At 41.7% G+C, this 12,158-nt stretch overlaps 1 protein-coding gene across 3 annotated transcripts in view; it reads right to left on the bottom strand.

Annotated features, from left to right (window-relative positions):
• cacna2d4a (calcium channel, voltage-dependent, alpha 2/delta subunit 4a) overlaps positions 1–12,158 on the bottom strand; it is an 89,884-nt gene that overhangs the window by 71,820 nt on the left and 5,906 nt on the right. For all 3 annotated transcript variants that reach the window (XM_084345453.1, XM_084345454.1, XM_084345455.1), the window contains exons 3-20: positions 11,293–11,374; positions 8,356–8,472; positions 8,185–8,244; positions 7,888–8,050; positions 7,642–7,773; positions 7,154–7,214; positions 5,978–6,128; positions 5,310–5,384; positions 4,008–4,097; positions 3,799–3,912; positions 3,625–3,703; positions 2,481–2,614; positions 1,112–1,189; positions 934–1,014; positions 749–823; positions 517–603; positions 359–430; positions 95–156 (exon numbers count right to left, since the gene is read on the bottom strand). In XM_084345453.1, the coding sequence (XP_084201579.1) occupies positions 95–156; positions 359–430; positions 517–603; positions 749–823; positions 934–1,014; positions 1,112–1,189; positions 2,481–2,614; positions 3,625–3,703; positions 3,799–3,912; positions 4,008–4,097; positions 5,310–5,384; positions 5,978–6,128; positions 7,154–7,214; positions 7,642–7,773; positions 7,888–8,050; positions 8,185–8,244; positions 8,356–8,472; positions 11,293–11,374 (1,713 nt within the window). The remainder of the gene's footprint in view (positions 1–94; positions 157–358; positions 431–516; positions 604–748; positions 824–933; positions 1,015–1,111; positions 1,190–2,480; positions 2,615–3,624; positions 3,704–3,798; positions 3,913–4,007; positions 4,098–5,309; positions 5,385–5,977; positions 6,129–7,153; positions 7,215–7,641; positions 7,774–7,887; positions 8,051–8,184; positions 8,245–8,355; positions 8,473–11,292; positions 11,375–12,158) is intronic.

The raw sequence follows: 12,158 nt of genomic DNA, 5'->3' as shown, positions 1-12,158 counted from the left end.
ATTGTATGCAGGTAGAGGTGCTGCTGTCGGACATATAACAGTTTAAAGGCTAACGCTTCATGTAATCCTGTTGAGTTGAAAGGGTCAGACAAACCTGAATGGTGTCTCATTGATGACGGTGTAGGAGTAATCATTCTTCAAGAACATCACTCTGGTCTGTGAGAGACAGAGAGAACACAGAGAGAAAGAAGAAGACAGGTTGTACTTGAAAGCTAGAAAATACAAATGGACCAGTAAAACTTGAAAGGAAACATGGAAACAAAACTCGGATAACACAAAAAAAAAGACAATAAAACCCCAGACGTAGAAAGAGAAGAAAAATCTAATCTCTGATGTACACAAATACAAAAGTACTCACTCCTTTATCCACTGAAGTTCTCACGTCTAAAGACATCCCTCCAGTTTCTCCTTTAACCATGGCTGTCCTCAGCTGAAACACAAACATCACATACTCACACTGACATACAGAAGGGAGAAAACAAAGAACAGAAATGTGTGCCAGTCTGCATTACTCACTTTTTCCTCAGTGTCTTCCCATTCCACCTCTGACAGATCAACACTGTTATAGTTGGGTTTTGGCTTCAGCTTCTTCCCTTCCTTATACTGGCACACACACAAACAGCACAACAAGTCTTTGAACAACCTATCTGATTGCTCTATGCGTAGCTAATTGCAGTAAATATGTCAAGCACGGATACAAAGTTTCTCAGTTCAATTATTCACTGTATAACGCAATCTCTGTCTGTACCAGAGGCCGTAGGTCGGGATGAGACAGGATGTAGCCGTTGTTGGTGATGAGGTAGGCATAACCATGGACACCAAGCTGAAGAGACACATTCACATTAAAATATGAATCCAAGATGTCACTCGCCGGTTCATAGAAGAGTCAATACAGAGTATGTATATGCACAGTGTATCTCATGGATGGTTTACCTTGTATCTTGGAGCTAATCTCATCAGTTCTCTCAAGGCCACATCAGTTCCTACCACTCCCAGCAGTATCCCATGAGACAACTACAGGAAAACACACAGCAGATAATTATATAGACACAATTTCAGATGACGTCTGTTGAGGCTAATAGTATTACTGTTGATTAAAACTAATACTCACAGTCTCTTTCTTCTTGCTGAACACAGGCATGGCTACTGAGGTCATCAGGAGCAGGCTTTGAGCCTGAGTGTTGAACAGCTGAAGTACACACAAACACGCACAAAAAAAAAACATTTTGTACAAGCTAATTTAGTTAGCAAAGCTATGAGAAAACAACTGTAAAATTTAAATGGAGTTAGAGGAGTTCATTCTGGTTGACCAAAGGTGGGAAATGACGTGAAATGGAGTTGGGTAGGAAGACAATGTTTGGCTACTTTAGTAACGCTACAAGATACATTTAACTAGGCTAAGCTAACGTTTTCCAAAAGGGAAAGTTAAGAGAAGCTAATCACACAAATTACTAAATTTAAGTGAAAATGGTTAGGAACAAACTCTGAAATAAAATATCTAGAGTAGCTAGAGTAAATGTCAACGCAGCGTGTTTGCCGTCAGGTTTCAAGGGGAAAACTAAGACTGACTAAGCTACTGTAGTCTAGCGTTAGCTAACTAGAGGAGCTAAGCTAACGTTAGCATTTAAAGCAATGGTGCCAACATGGAAACTACTGGACACCACTAGAAGCTGTTAGCAATTGACTGTAAGTACAATGCTCAGCAAAACCTCACAGACGCTATATACTGAATTTTATATGGCTACGTTACTTAAAAAATACATTAGGCACAATAAACTCAAAGCTCTAAGCAGGATTAGCATTACCTCTTGTGCGTTTGGGAGCTGAAGGTGGAGATGAAGAGGATGAAAGACATGAAATGGCAGTGAAAAGATATGCCACATGGTACAGATAAAAAACAAGCTATTAAAATAAATAAACAAACTAAAATAAGTAGGCAGAGGAAAAGGAAATTAATTGAATTATGTAGAAAATAGAAAAACAAACTGGCCTGGATTGGCTTTTTGCTAAATAGTTGTCAGTGCAATGTTGGTTGGCTGCTACATGACTAACAGTGTGCCACCACAACTGTTCAGTTACATTACAAATACCAATGCTTTATTCATGTCAGGGATTTTTTTTCTTTTGCTTTCCCTTGCATGAGTTTGCCATGATCTGTCTGGGTTGTTAGGGGGGCTGTAGGTGGGGGTTGGTGGCTTAGCTGCTGCCATCAAGAGGAGGATTATGTCCTGTGTTAAAGTTAAAGATAATGCTATGGTGGTCTGTGTGGTGGCTTGGATGAATTGGATGGAGGGATTTTGATGTTTCAGCACCACGGAGAGAGGCGCGGAGATGAATGGCCCGGCTTTAAATGCTTTCATGAAGCCAGATACCAAAAGTAATAGCACAGACGTCCCAAATGAGTCTGACATTTTGATTACAGATGCCAGATGATAGTAATGCGAGATAATAGTATGTGTTCCCAAGAGAGGCAGACTGACCACGCTGTCCATATAGGCCTCAGTCCAGATGATGTCGTGGTCATGGTTGATGACCATTGGCCTGCTGAGAACATGGAGGTACTCCATAACGTTTTCCTGGACGTCAGCCAGGGTGGAGACGTGTGTGTAGTAACCTGAGGGACATGCAAATACAAACACACCATATATCATGAATTAATGTACTCAGATGGAAAAACCAGGACCCATAAATTTTAGCAAAAGAAAAATGCCCACCACATTATTTTTATCTTTCTGGCCTTTGGGTATTACATTTAGAGCAGCAAATTCATTTATCTGACTTCAAAAAAACCTGGTATTCCCAGAAAACTCTAAGCTGTTTTTTAATGAAAAAAACAGCTTGAATCTCCCATCAGTGCAAATGTGCTTTTTGACGTTCCTTTAAAGCTTGGCTTAGTCTAAGGTTTATGGCATTTTTGCAAGTGGGAAGACAATGACGTCAATGGGATACCTGCAGCGAAGCTGCTCAGTGACAACAGGCTACTGAAGCACTGCCAGGTGTGAATGTGTGAACGTGTGCAACCTTTCTCCCCTTTGTAACGTCTCCCTGAGAGCGCTGCGCTAAATATTATTAAGTGGACCTGCTCACTCGACTAAAACTGCATCAAGAAGGTTTTTGCAGGAATGTAAGAATAAGCATGTTTAAGTATTTTGTTGCTGGCAGAGACAACTGCCAGGATACGCAACAGAAGGGAGTGCACCTGTTACCCATTACACACACAGACACGCACGCAGATATGATATTATTTTGGCCAGCGATGTGTTTACAGTGTATCTGTTCTGATAATCAGGTATTTAGTCAGGGGTTTCTGATGTGCTCAGAGCTGTATAAAGCGATTATTTTCAGCTCTGAGCTGCTGCATGACCCCTGTAATTCACAAGAGGGCAGCACCTGATACCCACAGCACCACCTGGGAGCACCGCGGAGGGCCAGCAGACCTCCTTTTTCTTTCTCGATCTTATTTTACTAAGAAGTAGTTTTCACATCGACTGCTCTAGTCCTTGTCCTGAAATTACCCAAACTTTATATTTTGTGGGCAAACCAAGGATCAGACTAGCAGTTTTTATGTCACAAGGCAGATTGTTTGACCTGTAGGTAAATGATTAATCTCGATTTGTTTTATACCCTTGTTGTTGCAGGCAATCCATTTTACATTGTCAGCAAATGTCATCTCTCGTCCAATCAGATAGGTGAACACTCGAACCTGGAGAGAGGATAAAGTGAACTGAGCGTGAGTAAGAGATGCATTTGTTTGCTCACAGTACATTTCACTGGTGTTTGCGGATGTGCGCGTCATACCCGTCGTTCAGGCCAGTTGAACTCTTCAAAAACATCCTGGAAGTCCTCCATGGCGCCGTCTGTTATCAGCATGATGGCCTGGTTACACAGGCTGCCCTGGCCGAGCGCTGCAGCCTAAACACACACACATACAATGTACTTTCATTGCATATAACGTCGTTATTGTTCAGACCTAGCAGTAAGTGTGGTTGTTGCACGGGGGCGCAAACCTCGTTGAGGATCTTGAAAGACTCCTTCATTGCTTTTTTCACTTTGCCCTCTCCTTTGACATGGAGCCCGTCAACCAAAAGCTTGAAATGCTGCAGAGAGATACACAACAAGTCAACAAATAGACGTCTTTTGCCCTGGCTCTAAACGTAGGTGAATGCCACCACAGTAAAAGAAGAAGAAAGAGATTCTGAGGGAGTGAGTGAAAGAGTGTAAAGGAAGGATTTTTCCTGACCAGTAGAGGCAATGTCACTGCAACACCAGGAGATAATCAGGACTAATCAACATGTGCACACAGACCCCCACACGTTGACTATGAGGAATGGCAGCAATGTTGTGTATTTGAAAAAACTGATAATTGAAAGGATTTTAAAACACACATATTGGTCTTTTTTAAAAAGTTTGTGTAAAACTCATTCTAACTTACAGTCGGAGTAAACAAGATGAACAGTTGTTCCAGAATGTGTCTTACATAACAGCCACTAAACTGAAGATTGTCCTCCTGTGTGTGTGTTCGACATGAGTTTGTGCGTAATTGTGTCAGCCAACATCTGTAAGCCCATTCTGTAACAGCCTGCCTCTCTAGGCATTCAACCAATCAAATCCCCTGCTGACGGGTCATGTGACCTACTTAAAATTGTCAGCATCCAGTGACCTCACCTGATCTGCGATGATGTGAAGGGGAGTGAAAGTAGGGCATACATCCAACAAATAACACACACACACGCTCCCACAAACACAAAGACTGAGCAGGTGTTGGTATATGAAAACAAGAGAACAGATGAGTAAAAGAAAAGAAAGCAGCAGTGAGACAATGAGATATTAATGGTGTTGTACATGCAAATTCAAAAAAAGAGAGCGAGATGTTAAGAGGCGCGAAGGAGAAGAGAAGAGAAAAGAGGGTCGTGGCTTTGTAGAGGAGGTGGAAACAAGGAGATGGAGGAGGAGAATGTGCAGGGAAGTGGAAGAGAGGGGGGAGAAAAAAAAATCTGGATTCTTGTTGAGTCAGAGCACAAACTTTTCACCACACATGAGCCGGTCCTGAGGGTTTCATTGCTAATCCCCTAACGAACATGTTGAACCCCTGATAACACACGTTACCCTGTGATGTTTGAACTGTGATGTGATGACAGAGTAATCTTTGTCTTTGGAGGATTAGCGAGATGACGGCTTACGATTAATAGGTTAACAGAGGGTAAGTGAATTAATTAGCTGGGAGCTTGTTTGTGCGTCTCTTCTGTCTGTGTGTGTGTGTGTGTGTGTGTGTGTGTGTGTGTGTGTGTGTGTGTGTGTGTGTGTGTTACCTCTCTGTTATCCAGATCAGCCTGAACCAGCATGCCCTTGAAGCACGGCTCCACGTAGCGAACATAGTCACTGTACTGGAGAGAGAAGTTGAATATAATCAATGATTAGCATTAGCAACTTTTATAACAGGTTATGATTAAGGCTTGTGCATGTAAAAGGTTTTGAAAAAGGTTTCGCAGTGGATGAGAACTGATATTTAAGTCAAAGCTATAGACAACACAAAATACATTAAGTTACATTAACACCTTTTTCAACAAAGGATGTCTCATCTCGAAATAAAACAGATTTTTCATTTTGCCGCGCGGCCACTGCATCGAAAGGAGTGTAGCTTTAAATTCTGTGTAAAAAAAAAACAGCTTAAGGGCAGCGGATTTGCTGCAGGCGTATGATTACACACACAGTAATACCAGGATAAACCATGCTTATTACACCGATTTGTAGTTGTAGGGCTGCACACAGCCAAAATCCTGAAAAACCTAAAAACAAAATGAATTCTGAAGCACTGACGTTGCTGAAGATAAGTGAATTGCATGTTCGATGTGTGTATATGTACTTTGTACCTGTCTCTACGCTGTATCTGTGTATGGGCTTGTCTGTGTGTTTATCTCAAAGTCACGCTCGTCGGGATTTAGACAGTCTGCCTCTGGTGAGCGTCGTGTCTACTTACAGCTATGATGTTTACAAAGTCATTTTCTCCCAGTGTGTCCAGGATTGTGTTGATGGTGTGTTTGGCTATGGTCAGTCTGAGTCCCTTCATACTGCCGCTGACATCCACCACGATCACCACATCTTTGGGAGAAGTGGCCGCCTGGATGTACCTAGAGAGAGACGGCGAGTCGAGGCAGGAAGCGGCTAAGACTTTATGATAATGTCAACCAAATACCACTCAGGCAAGAAGAGACCAGACGTTATTTACCAGTAGTCTAGCAGACGGACAGAACAAGCAAAGGTCAGTGCTTATCCTTTTATTTGTTCCTCTGTTCTTCCATCTATGTTTCTCTTTATCTCCTTATTATTATCCCCTGATTTTCCAAGCTCATTAACATCAATGAGATTTCCACTACAGCCGCTGTGATTGGCAGTTTCCCAGACCTACACGCTCCTTGATATCCGCCGTCGAGGACACTGTCTGCGTACAGGAAAGCAGCTCCTGGAACAAGTAATCCAGCTCTTGGTCTAGTTGACACCGCGAACATTTTGATGTGTCACAGCAGGCAGGTAGGTAGGTAGTCAATTTCATTTAGCTGCTTCAGGCTCACTGTTACACTCATGTAACCTATGACTTAAATATGTCATGACTTACAGGTACACTTGAATCAAACAGAATCGTCTTTATTTGTAACGCCTGTGCTTTTTTCCAAGTACGGCTGACTGATAAAGTGCTTTTCTTCGGACCAGATCACCTCACAACTTGCACTTGGAGGAGAGTATATCAGGAGAGACAGCACTTAATAGGTAAAGCCTCTGATGCAAGAGGCTGAACAGCTACTCAGAAAGACTTCTTCTCCCCATGACTGCCTTTGCTGCTAATTAAACACGCTCAACTGGCTGAATAATCGTTGATATAGGCAGAGTGATGCCAACTTGCAGGACACATGAAAAAAAAAACTACAGCCATAGACATTTACTTATTGCCCAATGGAGTCCATTGACTGCTGGCTTCGAGTGTTAGGGCCTACGACTTGGGTTTGGCGCTTCAGGTTGAGCTGAGTTGTCATGGTTCTTCACATTCATAAAGATAGATTGCATCTTGAGAAGCATTATCCTGCGCTTGCAAACTATATAGAGTACTACAGCCACCAATAAGGAAGTAGAACTGATGTTCACGGAAAATGGCCCTTACCAGTTTCTGTTCCTGGAATCAAAGGTGACCACGCCATTTTCATCTGGAATCCACTGGATCCCTGGAGGGAGAGAGCGCAAAGCAGAGAGATTTACTAAAAGCTGACGCTCAGGCGGTGCTCGGCTGATTGACGGATGAACAAATGGATGCCTGGATGGATAGTGACAGCTTGTCAAATGAGGCAGAGATGGATGACGGTGGCAGATGAGTAAAACAAGCTGTGTCGCAAATTCTTTGCTAATTACACACACAGTAGACACCCACATAGGAGAGCATTCACCAGCAGCCCTACTGCAGCTGAGACTGAGTCATCACATTTGACAGACAGCTCCCTGCGTTGTCAGTTGCTGTGTAAGTGTAGCGTTTGGCTTGCGTAGCTGGATGTTTACTACAGTTATCTAGAGCCCCGCTCATGTTGTCTAAACACTGTGCCGATGCAGGAGAAACGTGCAACTGAAGATGGATTCGAGACTCTGATGTGCACGAACCTGGGTACAGCCTGAAGAAGCCAGTAGAGCTGCCAAAGTACTGCCACGTGAGGGTTGGATCCTTCTGGAAGTTATTGATGAAGACGTCATTCAGAGCCTCAGACATATAGACTCCATTCAGAATGTCTGGATCTAGAGAAACAGAGAGAAAGAATGAAATGGATACTCCACCAGCAATCAGATGTATTATACAGGATATTGAAGGGAATACAGGCTGCCCAGGTATGTGTTTTCATGCATCTGTACCTCTGTTGTAGACATTAGTAGGGACTTGTATGTTACTCAGTTGCGTGTTGACTGGAAGTTTATTGAAGTGTTCGTTTTCTTCCAGAGGAAATTCTCCTCCCAGCGGCAACGAGTTCCCGTCCTCATCCACCTTGTTGATCACCAAGGAGTTATAGTAGTCAAACTGGAAAGAACAGTGGATGATGATGAGCATATAGATTATTCGACGATGACCTACAGAAGATGTTGAAGACGTGGAAATTCAAATCCACATGTGACAAAAACTGTGCACATATATTGAAGCGTATTGTCACATACCTCCATTGTTTCATTGTACTCGTGGTAAAGGTCAGCATCCTCTGCTGCTTCTGCCAACCTCTGTGATGAAATACAGAAGGTTAAAGACACACTCTGCCCGTATGATTGCTCTTATGGTAAGTATGATTAGTTCCAAGATCACACAGATTACATAAAATGTGTCATTATTACCTTAACAGATTTCATCTTCCTCCCAAGCATCTCCTCCATCTCTTCAGCAAACGTTTTCACCAGCTCCTCTCCATCCACCTCCTCTATCTTCACCACACCCTCGACGTCCTTGTATTTCTTCAAAACAGACGCAGTTGGCTCGTCAGTAAAACGTTTTTTTTTTTTTTTTTGTATTATTATAATATATCACATCCAGTTTGGCTACTGTCTGATGTCAAGGACAATATATTTCCTTAAATGCACAGTGGAAAAGAAGAAATACAAACACACACACACACACACACACACACACACACACACACACACACACACACATAATCATGGAAAAGCAGATCCTGGTATTATATAATTACACACACGCACACACACACATTTCCAGTTTGCAGTACAGATGAGGGTCAAGCCCTGACTTCATCCCCTCCCCAGACCCCCTCATAATCTGCAATATGACAGAATGATGCCAGAGAAAAGCATTTAGTGAACACTGCGCCTCCTGACTGACATCTGTGCATGTTTCAACGACTGTTTTGTGTTTTGTGATGCGTCAAACATGTAATTCACTTCATTAAAGATGACATTGAAGGCATAAAAAAAAAAATCAACAATCCAACAACTGCTAACAACAACAGAGCAGCTGTGATACATCACAGAGTTTTCTATGGGAAAGAGGAGCTTCTGTTGGTTCAGACTTTGACTTCTATTACTTAAAGATCTTCTACATTCAGGAGGACATACATAAAACACTGAGGGAAAAGAAAACAATGAAAAAGACTAATAGCTCTCCTTTAATGTTGGATATTGAATCCTCATTTGACAAAATTAGTTGTTAACACATAGAGATTACTTCATCAGACTCCTGTAAGAGTCTTTGATTGAACTTAATGTATTCTTCTGGGTGCACGTGGTCAGTAGGTTTGTTCACAGTTCCAATTAGATTTATTTAAGCAGCTATATAAATGTAATCAAAGGGAACTTGCAGCGTTGTTGTCTGTGGACTTGAAGGTTAATTTCCTGAACTGGTGATAAATGATGGGAGACGACAGATTTGCAGCAAATGTTTGTTTTGGTGATTGACTTATTTTTAATTACTCACATTAAATTACCCTCCCTTCGCACTTTGATATGGTAGGTACATTTGTTGAGAAAATAGGCTTGTTAATGGAAAAATCTGAAGGTCCCAGAGTCCCCCAGACAAGTGTGAAAAGGCCCTTTCGGTCACAAATATGGCAACCTGTTAACATATTCTGACAGCTTAGGTGAAGAAAGTGCTCAATTTGTCATTCAAAGTAAGATATATAGTCCATTTCCACTTTCACAGATGACGCTTTTCAATTGTCAACGCCTGAATTAAGCAGATAAGAGAGACAAACATGTAAAATGAGAAATGGGATGATAAAGACCTATTACAAATAACCTTTTCAACAGAAGTAAAGCTCAAACATTTGTTGTTATCATCGTCAAACACTCAGTGTCCCACTCGGTTTACTCAGGCAAGAGGAGAGAGTCACTAAATGTACCACAGATAACGAGAAAGATATCGATCAGACAGAGGCGGGTGATTAATGGCTTCTTGTTGCCGAGTAAAAACTACTGCGCTGGGTGCTTTTTACACATCACTGCCTGAATAAAAAGATAAAGTGTGCAACTAGGAGAAAAATACATGAAATATAAATACTGCTATTACTGCAACTGGTACTACTGCTGCTGCAACACCATGACTGTTACTGTGACTGTTTCTGGTGGTCAGTATTCGACATCCTGCGTGGTGTTCACTCTGGAAAATTGTTTGTACCCGCTAAACATTGAGGTTATCTGAGGTTAATCCAGCCTGCAACACAGGCACAAACAACAAAACCACGCGCCGCTCTCTTGGTTTTGGAAGAAATTGATTTATTGAAGTTACGCTTATACGCTTTAGAGGGAGATGGGTGCATGTTTCTGCGAACACACAGTTTATGTGTGTGTGTGTTTGTGTATGGCAGATGGTGAACGGGCCTGCTAGGGATTCTACAGGGTGGCATGCAGAGGAAGACCGCACATCCTAATTACTAAAACACACACACTCACACTCACACGCACACACACGAACACACACATACAGGCATAACCGATTCTTGACTGACGAAGGTAAATTACCACAATACAGTTAAATTCAACGCAGTAATTGGTTCCAGGATATCAGTATGAGATTTTGCTTCATGCATTGTTAAAGCACAGTAATGGTTTTAAAAGATGAGTAAAAGTTGTGTGTGAGCGTGTGCCTGTGCATGATGTGTGTTTGAATTAAGTGTGTCATCACATTGGTCTCTGGGCCATGTGCAGATGTTGTACAGCAACTGTATGCCAGCCAGTTGTGCTCCTATTGGCCGACGGAGCAGAGGGAAGTCGGGGGGGAGATGCTGACCCCGCCCGTCCCAGTCTGATGTGATGATGTCATGTATCCTATATCCGACTGTGTCTTATGACTGTAAAGTTCATTTGTATTTCACCCTTCTCTTTGTCTGTTTCTATTTTTACAGCAGAAACATTGTAAACTGGCATATGTTGGCTCTGGAGGTGTTATCAGCCATCATTGTGAGGTCCAAACGCACTCTGTAGCTTTAGATAGCCGGTTATATATTGAGACTAGGACTGGTCGATTGGGATGCCAGCCCAAATCAATCTCCTATCTACGTTCTATGGTATGTCCATGTTCTGTATGTTAGGGATGATCAATCAAAGGGGATTAAATCCCGACCACAGCCATCACCTCCCCCTCAACCTCACTGATCTGTCCGTCCGAAATGGAAAATTAAATAATATGATGCATCTTAACTCACCTCACCTGCTTCCAAAAACATTGGTATTTTGTGTATGTGTGTGTGCGTGTGTGTGTGTGTGTGTGTGTGTGTGTGTGTGTGTGCAACTGTTTGCATCTATTTGTGTGTGATTTCTCACCTTCTGTAGCAGTTTAGCTCCAGAGTATCTGGCAGACAGAGCAGCAATCTCTTTGCCAAACGATACAGCCCACCCCTGCACACTGGACACGGAGAAATACATGACAGTCAGTGATACATAAGCAAGCTGTTATTAATATTGATGTAGATGAAGCTATAAATTAAAAGGCAAGGCAATTCAAAGTGCATTATATGGGACATAAAGGCAAGATAGGGTTACACTTTCAAATAAGCCATTCTTAAAAAAGGGTTGATGAGTTGGGACTAATGCCTTTATTAATGGTTAACAAATGATTTATGAAAATTGAAAGGTAATGTTGACGATTGTATCGATTACTGTTTTCAGTGTTTAATGTTAATGCTTCATAATTCAGCGACAAGTCGTTAACAAGATGTTTGTCTCTCTTATATTTTAGGTTGCCAGGTTGTGAAACATCCGTTCATTGATTTTTATTTTGAAGTAACGCAATTACAACGGCTGGCAGTTCATTAACAGATGCAGCTCTTTTTATCTGGAAGGTGACACATGGTCCAATCAATCAAATAGATTTTTCATATCATGGTAACCTCAAAGATGGTCTTATTTGTTGCTTGTAAGTGATCTATAACCCGATACTCAGATTGGAAAGATAGATTGGAGATTAGAAAAAGATATCATTTAAATTGTAAAGTAAGTAAGTAAAGTAAACGAGCTGATAAAGAAAAAAGTTAAAATGAACTGAAATAAAATGATCAACAATAATTTATTGTTTCAGATCTGAAACAGTTGTGGAACAAATCGTATTTGAACTTTTATCATCGCCAGAAGTTGCAAAGTAAAAGCAGCTAACCTGAGAAAAACGATAAGGCCTCTTTCTAAATCACCCT

The sequence above is a fragment of the Pagrus pagrus genome (assembly GCF_965226575.1).
Source record: "Pagrus pagrus genome assembly, chromosome: 23".
NCBI classification, from domain to species: domain Eukaryota; kingdom Metazoa; phylum Chordata; class Actinopteri; order Spariformes; family Sparidae; genus Pagrus; species Pagrus pagrus.
The sequence above is the reverse complement of the archived record's forward strand: the minus strand, read 5'-3'. Positions and strand labels throughout refer to the sequence as shown.